The sequence below is a fragment of the Vanellus vanellus genome, assembly GCF_965231255.1.
Source record: "Vanellus vanellus genome assembly, chromosome: Z".
NCBI classification, from domain to species: Eukaryota; Metazoa; Chordata; class Aves; order Charadriiformes; family Charadriidae; genus Vanellus; species Vanellus vanellus.
In genome coordinates, this window is record NC_138908.1 from 47760982 (window position 1) to 47777753 (window position 16772).

At 39.3% G+C, this 16772-nt stretch overlaps 1 protein-coding gene across 2 annotated transcripts in view; it reads right to left on the bottom strand.

The window, feature by feature from the left end:
• The window catches only part of TRPM3 (transient receptor potential cation channel subfamily M member 3), a gene marked incomplete at both ends in the record, with an annotated part of 425131 nt that overhangs the window by 116294 nt on the left and 292065 nt on the right, over positions 1–16772 (bottom strand). For both annotated transcript variants that reach the window (XM_082497003.1, XM_082497004.1), the window contains 2 exons: positions 6016–6187; positions 15088–15212. In XM_082497003.1, the coding sequence (XP_082353129.1) occupies positions 6016–6187; positions 15088–15212 (297 nt within the window). The remainder of the gene's footprint in view (positions 1–6015; positions 6188–15087; positions 15213–16772) is intronic.

Genomic DNA, 16772 nt, shown 5'->3' on the forward strand with positions numbered 1-16772 from the left:
GTAAAGAAATTCTCAATATTTTAGAGGATACGTTGATTCCTTCTGAAAAAAAATGAGTGTTGAAACCTAAGACTTTAGAATGACTTTAACCAGGGAATACTGTAGATGAGAGGAGCTTATCTTATGGTGATCTCCCTGCCTTTAAATTCCTGCAAAAAGTCCAGGACTCAAATGTTTGTGTGAATTGGAAACCAGAAACTTTTCTGATTAGATTACCTTCAATATTTCTTTTTGATCTTGAAACAGTTTTAGAAAAGTCTGTCTTACTTTCAACATTTCTTACTACAAAAATGATGCACTTTTTGAAACTTCATGAGTTTGAGACAACTTGTGGCTCACTGCACGAGAAAGTTGCTGGGCTGTGTTAAAACAGTCTTCACTTGTGAAAATAAGAAAGACCGTGACCTGGGCACTGAAGCATCAAATTGACCTCTAGCTGAACGCACAACTGAGTGACTCTGTTCTGAACCTGCAGACTCAGACTGACCCACACATGCAACTGTATTCTCTGCTTGCCTGGAAAGCATTTTTTAATTTCTGAATATTTCATGTGGACAAAACAAGAGCTATGGAAATGGTAAAAGCAGAAAAGGTGGAGTGGAAACAGAGTATTCAATGAAATCTTTTCTCTAGTATGTCTCTAGGGGCATAAGGCAAGCTTTTTATTATTTCATTTAGGAAATTAGATACTGCTGAACAACTGAGAGTGATGCCATATTAAGAACAAAACCAACTGAGAGTTTCAGAATTATCTGGCATACTTAATGACCTAATTTAATCCTAAATTTTATAAAAGAGACTGCAAATGTCCTAATCTACTTGAAGGGAATACTGTTTTCTGGGTCTTTAATAGGCGAACACAATCTTGAAGTTTCCCTTTGTGAATAGTGTGTGATCCCAAACATCCAGGAGACCTACCACGGCAGTGGAGGAAGATACAGTTGAAGCAAAGGAAAGTAAATAAGAAGAAAAGACAAGCCTAGCATGTAAAAGTCAGGCACTCTTAAAAATAAGAATAAAATCTACTTTCAGCACTATTGTCCAGGGACAGGCTGGAAATAAGAAGTTTCCAATTGTTTACTAGTTCCTAAATCTGTTCTGTTTTCTAGCCCTCTGCTCTTTTTTTTTGGCGATTAACTAAAAATTGTAACATTTCCTGACTCTCCGGCAAACAAAAGTCTGAGGCTGTCAGTGTTTTTCCCCACTCCACATGCTTACTACTGGAAAATGGCTGCACATACTCCTGTTTGGATGAAGATCGCTTTGCAGCAGTGCCTCTGCACACACAGGACTAAGGATCTCCACTGCTCTGCTAGTAATGAGGGTAAGGAAAGGTGTCAGAAAGTGGCCATCTGTTTGGCTGACCCAACAGGGCAGGTGGTCCTTCTCTCATCCATATGGTCACCTTTCTATTAACTAGAGGCTGTGCAGGACTCAGTCACCTTCCTTTAAAACAAAGGAAAACAAAACATGGCAGAAACATTCTGGATGCCACTGGACCAAGATGTACAAATCTTATCAGCAACCTTCCTTCTTAGCAGTTCTCTCACATTTCTGTTTTGAAAAAGTGTTGTGAGATCCAAGTGTTTTTGTATTTATAAGGGAGAGATTTGGGAGGGAGAGGTTAAATGATAGAGTGACTCTGTCACAGACAAAAAGGAAGAGAAAAGGAAGAGGCATACCCCTGAGGGGTGTGTGGAGCTGCAGAGGGAAACCAAAGAAGAGAAAGCCTTCATTTTTTGCAGGTGTTTGAAGACATCAGGCATTCATTTGACTTGAAACACCAAATTTTATAGGTCCATCCATCAATCACTTTTCAACAGATAAACCTCTTGTCCAAACCTGAATTAAGTTAAATCTCTCTAGAGATTTATTTTTTAACATAAAGATTTCCCCAGCACGTTGTGCTGTAAACTGCAAAAGCTCACATTTTTCTTATAAATGTCCTCAAAATAATTATTTACAGTACGGTTTTCTAGTTTGATTACATGATATATGCCATTTTCAAATGTGAATTTTTGTTGCTGTTCAGCCTAGGGTTAGATCACACTATCTCCACGTGCTAAGGAACTGCATAGGCACGCACACACTGCTTAGGATACACACACATTTGTGCATACCTACACACTGCTGTCTGAGAAAAAGCAATATACACTCTGATATTGTAAAACAATAATCCCATAGTGTGTGCAGCCCATGCTATGGCGTCGAAAGGTATAAGTAGAACACCATTTTAATTTAAACACAGACCATACTTATCATAGAGAAAGCTTTATCAAGCACGACCAACGTGCTAGTTTATGTTCACCCCATTAGGCCTGCCTGTAATTCACTATCATCTGATGTCTGAGAGTCTAAATGTGTTTCCTAGTCTCATTCCAGTTTCAGGTGCCTACATCACAAAACCCGTGACCGTTCCTGGCCTCAGAATTGCATATTTACAGAGAGTTATTAGTAGAAAGGCTGCGCATATTATCACTTTTGAAAAATGAGCTCTGTTTTCATTCCTAAAGGTAGCTTATGCGGGTACAACACCGAGGTTTGTTTGTGAGACTGAAAAAATTCCTGCCTGGCTAACATCCAAAGGAAGATTTCTTCCCTGTGTACGGCCCAGGTTCAATTTCCAGAGCTGATCTTTCTTTCTTTTAATAGCACTAAGTTTCTAAAAACTAAATGATTGCAAACAGAAGAAAAAAGAATACCCAAAATATCTAGAAAGAAATTAACTCCCCATCTAAATTAAGCATCTGTATACTGTAGAAATAATAATAATACCAATATTAAGATATCATCTTTTATTTTATCCAAACAGAAGTGCTTACTTAGGTAACTCTTTACTTTTCATTTTATGTAGGAAAGTGGTACATGATTATAAAAGAAAAAAGATTATAACCGAGAGAAAAAATGGGGCTTCAGTGTGATCGTGATGTGGAATGTACCATCATGATTGAGAAGATGAAGTGAAAGGAACTTTTTTGCCTTTTTTGAAAGGCACTTTTTGCCTCAGTCTTCACTGGCAAAGACTGCAGCCACAATACGCATAATGCAGAAGGCAAAGACAAGGGCTGTGAAAATGAAGAACCGCCCACTGTAGGTGAAGATCAAGTACGAGACCATCTGAGAAACCTGAATGTGCACAAGTCCATGGGACCTAATGAGATACATCCGCGGGTCCTGAGGGAACTGGCAGACAAAGTTGTTAAGCCACTGTCCATCATATTTGACAAGTCATGGCAGTCTGGCGAGGTACCTGCCGACTGGAAAAGGGGAAACATAACCCCTATTTTCAAAAAGGGAATGAATGAAGACCCAGAGAACTACAGGCCAGTGAGTCTCACCTCTGTGCCTGGCAAGATCATGGAGCAGATTCTCCTGGAAACTCTGCTAAGGCACATGGAAAAAAAGGAGGTGATTGGTAGGAGCCAACATGGCTTCACCAAAGGCAAGTCACGCCTGACAAATTTAGTGGCCTTCTATGAGGGGGTCACAGCCATAGTGGACAAAGGAAAAGCAACTGATGTCATCTACCTGGACCCATGAAAAGCATTTGACACTGTCCCACACGATATCCTGGTCTCTAAATTGGAATGACATGGATTTGACAGATGGACTACTTGGTGGATAAAGAACTGGCTGGACCGTCTGTCACACTCAAAGAGTTGTGGTCAATGGCTCAATGTCCAAGCGGAGACCAGTGATGGTGATGAGTGCTCTTTCTCAGGACTGGTACTGGGACCAATGCTTTTCAACGTCTCTCTTGGTAACATGGACAGTGGGATCGAGTGCACCCTCAGCATGGTTGCTGATGACACCAAGCTGGGTGGTGAGGTAGGCATGCTGGAGGGTAGGGATGCCATCCAGAGGGACCTGGACAGGCTGGAGAGGTGGGCCCAAACCAACCTCATGAAGTTCAACAAGGCCAAGTGCAAGGTCCCACATCTGGGTCGGAGCAATCCCAAGCACAAATACAGGCTGGGTGGAGAATGGATGGAGAGCAGACCTGAAGAGAAGGACTTGGGGGTGCTGGTTGATGAGAAGCTCAACATGAGCTTGGCAATGAGCAGTCGCAGCCCAGAAAGCCAATTGTACCCTGAGCTGCATCAGAACAAGTGGGCCCAGCAGGCCAATGGAAGCGATTCTTCCCTTCTATTCTGCTCTGGTGAGACCTGGAGTACTACGTCCAGCTTTGGAGCCCCCAACATAAGAAAGACATGGACCTGTTGGAGTGGGTTGAGAGGAGGGCCATGAAGATGATCAGAGGGCTGAAGCACTTCTATGAGGACAGGCTGAGAGAATTCGGGTTGTTCAGCCTGGAGAAGAGAAGGCTCCAGGGAGACCTTATAGCAGCCTTCCAGTACCTAAAGGGGGCCTACCGGAGACCTGGTCAGGGGCTTTTTACAAGGGCATGTATTGATAGGACAAGGGGGAATGGCTTCAAACTGGAAGAGGGGAGATGTAGATCAGATATGAGGAAGAAGTTTTTCTCTATGAGGGTGGTGAGGCACTGGAACAGATTGCCCAGAGAGGTTTTTGAGGCCCCATACCTGGAGGTATTTAAGGCCAGGCTGGATACGTCTTTGAGCAACCTGGTCTAGTGGGAGGTGTCCCTGCCTATGGCAGGGGGCTGGAACTAGATGATCTTCAAGGTCCCTTCCAACCTAAACCATTTGTCGTGGTTTAGGCCAAATCCACCACTGGGGACCCGAGGGACCCCAGACGGGACCGACAGATGCTCCCCTCTACCCCTCTACAAAGAGAGAGGCAGAGGAGGAAAAAGAGACTTACGAGTTTAGAAGAAACTAAACTACTTTAATGAAATATTAATAATAAAATAAAAAGAAATAATGAAAAATATATACAAAACCGTATCAAGCTCCCGAGATGACAATCACGTCACCGGCTGGCACTGGGGCAGTCCCAGGCTGGACTCAGTGACGGACGGGAACTGGATTCCGGATCTGGATTCAGGATCGGGATCACAGGCAGACAAACAGAGTCCTCCTCAGACGTCGGCCATTGAAGGAAGAGCCCGTGACCCTTTGATCCCTCAGCTTTTATACTGAGCATGAGGCAGATGGGATGGAATACCCTGTTGGTCAGTTTTGGGTCACCTGTCCTGTCAGCTCCTCCCTGCAGGTGGGACCCCACTATGCTTTTCCGCTTCCGACCCTCCAACGTGGCAAATAACAAAGTTGGTTGGCCTTGGGGGTTACAGCAATAAGTATAAATAAGCAGGAGCATCTCTGCATCCCATGCCTGGGCATCAGCTATAAACAATTGGCCTTATCACTCTGAGAGAGTGAACACTGTCTGCACAATATGCAGTTAATTTAAGTTGTTAGAAGAGGCCCAGCTAAGAAGCGAAGTTACTGAACAAAATTGGTTCTGTTTTACCTCAAACCAGGACACCATTCTATGATTCTGTGACCATGTAATCTCATATTTTGCCTCTGGCTGTGGCTAATGACAGCTGTTTAGGAAAAAATAATAAACATAGTGCAAATATATAGTAACATTTCTGTTGGATACTCTCTGCCTCTAAATACCAATGGCTCTGGAACTGCTTGAGTTTTCCAGTCATTTCTTCTGCAGCCATGCAGGACTTTATATACCTCTATAAACCTCAGTCATCTCTCTTCCAGCCCACGAAGTCTTTATCATAAAAAGCTCTCCCTTACATTTTGTCAATCTTTTCTCATTCTTTACAAAACGGAGGGGACAAGAACTGTACACAGTTTTAATGTGGGGATACCAAAGACCTAAGTTGAACCTGAAGAGGTTTGACAAATATTGTTTGAAACTTATCAGAAACAAATTCAGCTGTTTGTGCTGTACCCTTACCCACAGTACTCTAAAATCAGATTTTATTGTCTTTATTCACCATTGTAACTTCTGCTTGCCACTTTAGACAGTAGAACTACTGCCCAAAATATGCAGACCTTATTGTCTATTTAAACTTATAGTGTCTTTGATATAATTGCAATTATAAAACAATACAAGCAAAATGTTACTCACTTGTATTTATCTTCTGAAGTGAAATGTGCTTTTCCAGCTGTCTACGAAGTTTCACCTCTGCTCCATATTTACCAGTAGTGCCATTGTCAGCCAAAATAAAATGAGAATGCATACTGTTGAGCACTGTCAGCTTACTCATGGGATTGGACATTGTCTGGTATGGTCGGACCACCTGTATTTTAGAGACAGAGGAAAAAAAAAAGTACTAAACAGAAAAGACCTTCTGAACTAAATCAATTATAAGATACCAGCTGACAAGATGATACAAAAGAAAAAAAAATCAAAATTGTTTAAGTATTGCCATCAGGCACTGCTGTCTTCTATGTGTAAAGTAGAAAATAACCTTAGGGCTTAAGCCAGTGTGGCCACCTTTTGTAAACACTGGCCTTTTAGACACAGTTGCTGTTTAAAGGGTTTTCCATGGTAATTTGTTTAAGTGGCACCAATGGCCACTGTTCCAGTGTTAAGTCCAGCTAATGGTCAGTCCTCCAAAGGAGACACTGCACACCGTTTCTGCTCTTGGCGTTCAATAGTGTTGCCATAAATCCTCACCTCATCTGATTAAAATATTTGATTCTTCCTTCGCAGACCCTACCCAGCCCTGTGCCCCCTGTTCCAGCTCACTCAGAGCCACCAGACCCCCCAATACAGGTGAGTTCCACTCTTGGAGAGGAGTACACATGATATTACATGATGTTTTCAATTTCCTTGGGAGAAACTATCGGCCAATTCTTGGCATAGTACAAAGGTAGTTGCTTTGTCTTCTGCAGACACAGAGTAAATTATTGCAGAGTTATCCCACTCATAGCCTCCAGACAGACTAAATAATAGCACTGGGCCACATTTGGCTGTCAGCTAATCTGGTGAGTCTCCAGTGACATAAATAAGACTGCACTGATGTGGCAAAAGAACTGGTGGTACGTTTAGGGATCCTGGCCAATCATTCAAAGACATTTGCCAGAAATATTGTTCCCTGCATTGTTTACTATGTCTTGTCTTTTGGGAAAGACGAAACTCCTGAAAATGTGTAAAATGAAGTCTTAGCTGAAGAAATGCTGAAGTGACTTGTTACAAAACTCAGATGGGCTATGCTTCATCTGCAAGGAGTTTTCTTCACACCTCTGGCATTGTTCAAATTGTAACAAAATCTTGTGCTTTATCATGCAGAAAAGCGTACAATCGTGTTTTGAAAAAAATGCTTGCAGACAGAAATATATTAACTTAGTAATTTCTTCCTAAGCTTCTCTCCCTTTTTGTTATTCTGAAGAGCTCTCTAATTGAGACATAAATCTTTATAAATTGTATGCGTTAGTAATCCTTTGGCCAGAGATATCTATCACTATCATTTTTACTTGCGAATGCTTGCAGCACCTTGGTCAACTCTTGGATGGCAAAGGGAAACCCACAGACTTGTTTTGCTGTTCTAAACTGCCATTCAGAGGGTACTCTCTAAGCTGTTCATCCTGCAAAAGGGAGGAAACAGGTCTGAGAAGACCAAAAGGCCAGCTGGCCCGCAGCACAGCAGTGCAGTCCACTGTGAGAACAGGTGGTAGCTTCGGCTCAAGTTTCTTCTACACGGTTTCTTTTGGTACCCCATTCATAAAACATTTATTCAACAGGCACATATAGCTGAACAAATATCAATATGCTTTTGGAACGTATTCATTAACTAGCTTCTACAGACACAGAAACCGTGTGTCCACAGTCAGAAAGAAGAAGAAGGTTCTTTCTCACACACCTAAGTATCAAATAAAATAAAACTAAAACAGCTACAGATTTTTTAAACTGGTACCTGCCACACCTCTCAATACACAGAGGGCACAGGCCAGCAAGATCTGATAGAAGAAGAATGACTAGATTTGCCTGTTCGTTGTACAATTACAAGCCACTGTGCACGCAATTCTACTGACAGCTTGTGGTTTGTCCCCGAGAGCTACAGCTTAAAACTTTCTAATGGTGACAGCTTGATCTGCAGTTCTAATGAGCTGCAGCACCAAAGGATCCACACACTGACTTAGTAATGCTACTGCAGGGCAGATTAGAAGGCTACGCTTTGGTTCTGTGTCTGCTGTTTAGCTACAAGGTGAATCATATTATTAATACATTTTATGGATGTAAAAATGAGAATACAATTCTCAACTGAACTGTTCACAGCACGCACAGTTCAATAGCTGATATACGTTTTTTTTTTTTTAAATAATAAATTTCATAAACCACCCTGTCAGACTCTTTTCCTGATTAAAGGATAAGAAAAATCTTCAGGAATGCAAGAAAATCCTAGGCTTTGAGGCTATTTCCTTGAGGTGAATTGTTTTTCCACAACACTCAGCAGATTTTCAATTTCTCACTCTTGCAGTTCCCATTCCTTTGTTCTTTTCAATCCCTTACATTTTACACGCGAGTTAAAAGGTGAGGAAAACTTTGACTTTAATGTCTTCTCATCCTCTTTCTGCATTGAGAAGAGGGAGTAATATCCCCTGGCATATTCCTCTGCAGAGTTGAAAGGAAGCATTTATGCTCAAGGCAACCCCTCTAAATACAGGTTAACGAACCTGACAGCGGCCATGCTGTGAAGCAGCACTCATGCTGCACTGGCTGAGGGTATTCTGTCAATAGGTGAGGAGCTGGGCAAACCCAAGCAGTCGCCTTTGCACCCCGAGGTGGCAGCAAGCTTGAATTAAAAGTGCTGTTATGCTCTGTTTACATTCCTTGTGGGTACATGACACTCAACATAGGGACACCACGTGAAAAATCGCTCAGGGTAGCTCACCATGGACAATGAGCACGCATGTGCCATGTCACCCAACGCATGAATCTGAGCAGTCTAGGTGAAGGCAAAGAATTTACAACAAACTTAGTGTGTTCAGACTAGTGGCAGAAAAAAGAGAGAGATGCGTGCTTTGCTTCTCAAAAAGTAGCAGCTCTTGTTCAAATTAAGCCTTCTCTGCAGCCTCACTGTTCTGGGGTACACCAGGGAATAGAGTGGTTCCTGGTTTAATTTAAAGGATCCTGGAAGCATCATGATCCAAATTCTCTGTATGTGCCGGTCCCCAGATTTGCTGCAGGCACGCTTCCCACCTTGTAGTTTGCAAGAAGAGAGATGAATCTCTTTTCCTTATGCTTTTCCTTAGAGTAATTATTTCCTGACCCAGCCTGCAAGGGGACCTTGACACTGGATAAAAGTTATAGTGAAACAAACTTGTGAACTAACTAGAGTTATTTGTAATCTTTCTTTCCCCAGCAATTCAATATATTCTCAAAGAATAACATCTTTCTTGAAGGATAATTGCAAAATATCTACCAAAACCAAGTCAAAATTGGTAACAACAAACCCAACGACAATAAAGTAATATACGCTTACTAATCAGTTGCCTGAGATCTGTAACGTTTATCGTTACTCTGAAACCTGTAGAAAATAATTAAAGCAAAACATATTCTTTCTGACAAAGTAAAACCAAAGTAGTATGAGAGACAGAAGGGAGTGCTCTCATGCTATAAGCTAGCGTTGGTATTCAGATTACTATGAAAGGACGAAAATGGAACGTGTAGCCCATTTTGACAATCTGATGTATGTGTTGTCTGGTACACAGAGAGTGGAGAATATGAACATTGGTCCTTCTGACAAGACTCACTGGAATGTGTTTTAAAGACTGTGGTTTAAAGTGGCGAGTTCTGGCTACATACCTATTATATAGCTATATGATTTTTGTCATATACATGAATGGTAAGAAGACACTAATTCTAAGGCAATGCTTATTCTTGAATGCACACTTTTTCTGGTTTGGGTAACCTTTGGTAATCCAAGGGGGTAGGTGGTATTCTGAAAATAAAGAGTACTTGGTACTGGCAGAGAGAAGTCCTTTATAATGAAGCATTTACAGATGGGATCAGGGATAAGGGAATGGGCAGGACTTGGTGTATTGATGAAAATAAGCCTTTCTCAGTTAGTTCAGCTGTAATATATAGCAAATATTCCAGTACTTAAAGCTTTAATTTTCCTCATTGTTTATGTTTTCTTCACCTCCTGTTTGCTCTTATATCTTTGACTTGTCCAATAATTAGACATTGGCCTCACCTGTACACAGTACCATAAAAATGAATGATTCCCAAGGTTTTATACCAGTCTTGTTCCTAAATTCCAGCCTAATATTCATATTTCTGAAACAGCAGTGAGTTATGATGTAATCAAGTTGGTAACTATTAATAATTACCTGGTGACTCACTACCACATGGAATGTCCCCACTTTTCCTGACGAAGTTGATTAGTCTGTTATTGACCAGGGATTTTGAGAAGCTGATGTTAACACCTGCTCCATGACAGGTGGACTTCTAACTTCTCCAGTGCAACCCTGCCTTCCGAAGTCCATACAACCTTCCAGTTTTAAATTTCCTCCCTATTCCACCATCCAAAGCAATACTGAAGAAAGCTGAAGATACAAATAAGCAAGTAGAGAAAGACTGCAGAGTTCTGCTGTGAGTAATCTAAATTGGTACCTTCTGGTAGCAAATTTGCAATAACATTTGAGCATCCTAGAGAAAACTTTGCTGATTACATGCTCTTACCTCCAGTTATAGTTATAAAAATCAGCAACTGTATTAATATAAAAATTGTTTTTTCTGAAACTGGAGTCTTTAATAAATCAGAAGCATTACCTAGGAACAGACTGAGAAATACAGGCTTTATTTTTTAACAAAAGTAATATCTAAGAGTGTTTGGATTCAACTTATGTTTACTGCAATGTAAATTTAGCATTTATACAAAAAGTGACAATATTTGCTCCTTATTTTTCTGATTTCAGCTGTATAGGAGAGCATGTTTCAAGTAGAAGTATACTCATTGATGGAGTTTTATTATATTTATTTTTTTCTGAATATTCTGAGCAGTACAAAAGAACAGGCATCTGTTATTAGGGAAGTCTATAACAACTGACATCTACAACTGGTGATGATCGTGCTTCCAACATTCGAGTTCCAGCAATTAAAATATATAATTTATTCTGCAAGAGAGTGCATGAAAGGGGTTGATACATATACAAACATATAAAATATATAACATATATGAGCTATAAATAATATAAATAATAAAACCTATATTATGTATTATAGTACATTTAATATATGCTACATATAATATATATTTGTATAATATATATTTATTATAAAGATATAAATTTGCTGTGAGAAAGTAATTTTCTTTCTGATAACAATTTTTGCTTTTATGTAGCACTTTTATCAGTTTATGCACAAGTCTACAGAGTAGGCTTATATTTTGGACTAAATGATAAAAGCTGACCAGTATTGCTTCCTTTTCACTGGCTAAAGCCTTTGTTAAAAATAATAAGTATTCTACTTTTTCCAAAATTTCTCCTGAGCTTCAGTTTTGCCCTACTTTAGTTGGTGAGCATAATAGAAAAATCAATGAAGTAATATAAGGAGACAAACACTGTAATCCACAGCTATAATAGTACTCTAAGTGAGACAAATAAAACTCAAGAAATTTGGAGAGAATTTAGGAATTTCTCCTTATGTCAACCTGCTGGATCCATGTATGGAAGGATTTTTATAGCAGACATAGAAGAGTGGGTGTCATGGATTTTGTAGTGATTCAGCATAGCAGCACAGGAAGTCAATTTTCATTTAATTTAGTTCAGTAAGAAAAAGTTGTTTTTTTTTTTTTTTCTCAAAACTTTAATTCCTAAAAAATGCATTCTATTTAAGTTATATACTATATCATCTTGACTGATCAATGACATACCACAGTATGCTGGCAATATGCATTTCACTGAGACGCACAATAAAAGCATATTTTGATTTAAATCTCAAACACTAGCCTCTTTGGACTAAAAATGAAACTTATTCAAATGATTTCATTGAGCAAAAGGAAAGAATTAAAATCAGTGTTCTCTTTGTAATCCAGGTACTATTCCTACTGAGTTGACTGGGAATTAAACCCAAATGAGGACTGAACAGACTCTGAAAGGAAAGACATGTATGTTATGAAGACTCACAAATGCACTCTTTCAAAAGGAAGAATGTCTCTGTATGTAGGCAGAAACTTGTTTTTAATCCAAGTTTTCTATACAACTGAGCAAGCCACCTTACTTTCTCAGTTCTTCTATGAGAAAATTGGAAATAAGTCAACTGACTACCTTTCCCTTGTGTGCTTTGTTTTTAAATTAGAATCTAAGTGTGTTAAGAGGGGCACTATTTTCTGCTATATTGCTTTTACAGTACTGGAGTAAGACAAGTCTCTTTAGGGATCTTTAACCATCACAACATAACAAATATCCAACAACAGCAATATTTTGCTTAACTTGGCCAGTTCTCTTTATGTCTCTGAGGAAAGCCCTTGGGATTCCCAAGAGCTGACTGATTTGGATGGACTGTTAAATGTAATAAAACTCCTCAGCTGTAACTTCCAAACCCATACAAGCCAGGCAAGGGCTGGGGCATTAGCAGAGGCACAGCTCTGCTGAGCACCCCTGACTTGCCACGAAGCACAGGGAGGCCACACGCACTGGGGCATGCGCAATGGCAACAACTCCCCCTCTCCCCCTTCCTCTCCCCAAATCCCATGACTAAGACATTTTTCTGTATCTATCTGATGCTGGAATAGTATGTTTTGACAACTCTTGAGTTTTGATCATAATTTAACTAGACATAGTGCATATAGGCATAAAGCCACATTGACGTTGGAATTTGACAGGCCTTTTACTATTGGTTGACTTTCCCCCCACCCTGCATAATCCTTTGTGGCCTTTGTTGCTTGCTTAATGATGATTCATTTTACATGCTTATGGTACTATTTATATTTCACGTCCTTGGTTCATTTCACAGCATTCACCTCTAATGAGCCAGTCAATATAGTACACTTTGATTTTCAAAAAAGCTTCCTCACCAAATGCTTGTAAAGAAACTGCACACATGGCATAAGAGGGAAAGTCCTTTGAGGGATTAGTAACTGGGGAAAGCTGGGGGGGGGAGGGAGGGGGGAAGGGAGAGAAAATAGTAAGAAGTTAATATTTGCAAAGACTGAGTGTTACTAAGAAGATTTAGTGACTTAAGTGGCCTACCTCAAGCTGGGTCGTATTCCGTTCAACACATTTCTAAGGGATTTGGGGTTAAAAAGAGCATGAAAAGCTTACAGATATTTCAGTGGACTATGAAGAGTTAAAAAAAGTCTTCATAAAGCAGCCTGACTAGGCAATAAAATGGAAGACGAAATTCAATATCAGTAAGCGTAAAGTGATATAATTACATGTGCATTAGAGATGGATAAAACCACAAGTGCTTCAGCATTGCATCATGCCACTAATCAATAATTTTATGAAAATATTAGGGGTCAGGAGGCTGGGAGGAAAAGTTTCCATTTCTTCTATCAATCACAGATACATTTTGGAACTATTTTTTTCCTTAGTGATGACCCTGTTACTGTAATCCTAGCAATATAATTGTGGCTGCATTAGTGGAAGACTTTACCCAGATTTGCTGTCTTTACTGTTTTTTAAACTTCTGCCACTTTCTGTCTGATCATCAGACTAATTATTAGTCTTTTTTGATTTACCAGAAAACTTTTTTTTTGTTGTTTTTTTTTTTTAAATGTTAGCATACTAGTTCTTGGTTTTCTGTTTAAATTGGAAGGATATTTAGAGGAAAAAGTTTCTTAAAGAAATCAGAAATCGGGGGGGCTGTTCCAATTGTCTGAAACAGCTGGGAAACCAACTTCCTTCTTCAGCTCTTTCTGTAAAAGAAGGCTCCATAGCTCCTTTAGCAGGTGGTAACTAGCTGGGAACAGGGGTATGTAGCTTTCCAACAGGTGGAAATAACTAATGGAACAATACCAATGTCCCCAAATTTGATGCCCTTTCTTGCCTTCTTTCTTCTTACAATGCACCCAGAACTCCTTGCATAGTCAGTAAAGACTGCTTATTTGAAATTGATGTGTACATTACACTTTTTTAAGAGAAGGCACATCATCTTTGTGGTTAGCTATTTCTGCTAGTCACCTTTCACACCGCATCTCAGAAGAGTTCCTTAATGATTCAGAATTACTGCTGCAAAGTCCCATCCTGCTTGTTTGTATATATTGGTAACCCTATTATAGAAGCACTGGTGGTATTAGGGTACAAAACCTCATGCTAATACAATTCCCCCTAATGGCTATAATGTAATAGCGAATTGCAATGAGTTCCAGTTGGATCAATTTCTTCATACTCACTGTAATTCCTTCTGACCTAACTGATAATTGAATCTTCCTCCCTTCCCCAACTTGCTAATGGACGAACATTCAGAGAAGAACGGTTTAGAGTAATGTAGACAATGAAAATGTTCATTATGCAGAATGAAGACTATATCTCTTCTACACTCACAGTTAGCCACTGGTTCTCAGGCAGATTGCTTGGGAATGAACCAGAGGTGAGGGGAAAAAAAAGGGCTCAGAAAAGCCAAAACATATAACCATTGTAAGTAAACTAGTCATGTATTTGAAATCTGGGGGTTAATCTTTCTGAGTGACAATACAGGTTTCAAACAGAAGAATGTTATGAAAGTACAAGAAACACCAACCCTGCCCTTCAGAAGCTGACTGAAGTAATGATTCTTTGAGGTCTGATCTCATGTCCCAGACATTTATAAGGCTCTTCACAATTGCAGTAATAAAAATGTATAGGACAGAATATATTGGATGGGAGACAGTCTGCAATTCTGAATTTAACCAATGCAACATAGTATTGTTTCAAAATAAATCAGACTTCAAGATTTGCAATCTATTTTCTTAGGTACTTCTCAGGGTTCATATTGTTCTAAGGATGAAACTTCAATGTATTTTCAAAAATACCACTTAGTGAAATTACTTTATAATTTATTTTTAAAGAACATACAGTGCAGGAATTTTTAGTGTTGCCATGTCAAAATTGCTATCATCAACCGTAATGGATAACCTGTGTATGTATTGATTTTTTTCTGCAGAAATTAATTCTATGAGGAATTGTTAAGTGAGGGATGGAGAGGAAAGGAAAATTAACTGCAAGATTTATATATATTGTCTGTGATCTATGTCCACATAGGGCTTACATCTTTGCCAATCAGATCCTCTTGATTTTCCACAATTCCCCAGGGAGCTATACCAATGGTGCAGATCTTCCCTCGAGATTTTGAGGCATGATCTTTCAGTGCATCTCCAACATGCCGAATGACTCCTGGGAAAGAAACAGCATAAAATAGAAACTCATAATTATGTCCTTTTTGTTCACTATGGTATGGATTTAGTACAGAATTCTTTTACAAGGAATACCTATGCATTTACTTACAATTAAGTAAAACTATGAATTTATTCCTATGGATTATTGTAACAGTAAAACTGTAAGTCCATTTCATCTAAGCTAAAAAATACTACATGAAGTAGCAAGAAAAAAACTACACAGCTCAAGGAATAAGAATGGAAATGTTGGCAGCTGACTGTAACTTGTTTATCTGCACTTGTGTTCACAACCGTATGCGCATGCAAACATTTGTATCCTTCCCAAGCATAGAAAGAAGCACAGGGATTAAAAAAAGACAACCCAACCCCTCAAAAAAGTGTAAGTTGCACAAAACTGTTCCCTTCTGTCTGCATAAAGGATGGACGTGTGAAAACATCATTTCATTACCCTGTGGTGAGCTAGTCTACCATTCTTTCCAAACAAACTCAGTCACCTGAGATAGATTCCAGCAGAGTATTAGAACCCCCCATGGGGATCAGTGAGAAAACAGAAATTAGTGCAGAGAGAGTGCCTGCTCCCCAGCTCTTTTCCAAGTGCCTTCTGATAAAGCTCCTTGTATGTTTTAGGCCACCTTTGTCAGTGTTTCAGTGGTATCTCTGTGCAGAGGACCAGTGCCTTTCCTTCTTTTCCTTCCTTTCCGTCCTTTTCAAAAAATATTTTTTTTACCGCTGTATCAATAACTATTTTTTGTGATGTGGCTGCACTGAAGAAGACCTGTGCATTTGCTGCAGATGTTATCTTTTACTCAGTTTCTATGTTTCCTTCTTGTTCAGATTCCACAATTTCAAGATGACTGGATTGGAGTTACATAGTCATACAACAAATGTGATTTTAGCCATAGTCTTTCTGCACCGTAAATGAACCATGTAAGAAAAAAGCCCACAACCTAACAAATCCTCTAAGTCCTGGAGTCTAATTTGCTTTCTGTTGTGGAAAAGAAAAAAAACAAAACAAAACAACCTGTACCTGTAATCAGCTAAGAATTAAGTTATCATGCAGCAACCCAAAGGATTTAAAGCAGAAAATCTGTACAGACTGCAAAACCTTCTGCTATTTAGAATCATCAACTTTCAGTGTGACATAAATATTCAGAACAACTTTTTAAAGTTATTTAAAAGTTGAGCTTATAGCCAGGTATGCACCATGCCTGTCACATCACTGATTCTCAGTCCAACAGCAATATTTCAGAATTCTTCAATTATACTTTTCTTGAAGACAAATCTCATTCAAAAATTCACCATCAACAGAACAGACCATACTCAGAAATTCTCTATTTGTACAATTTCACATAGATATAAAACACTTAATTTTCACCTACACAGTTTGCAAACCTAGCCCTGGAGCAATCAACTGCTTTGCTCCAGGAAGAAAAAACAGCAGAGGCAACTGATGATGCAGAACTGCTTCTGGAATTATGTTTTTAAAATAACACACAGCAACTTGAACTTCATTGTTTTGTCTAGGTAATTTTTGATCACAGGGGAAAAAATCATTTTC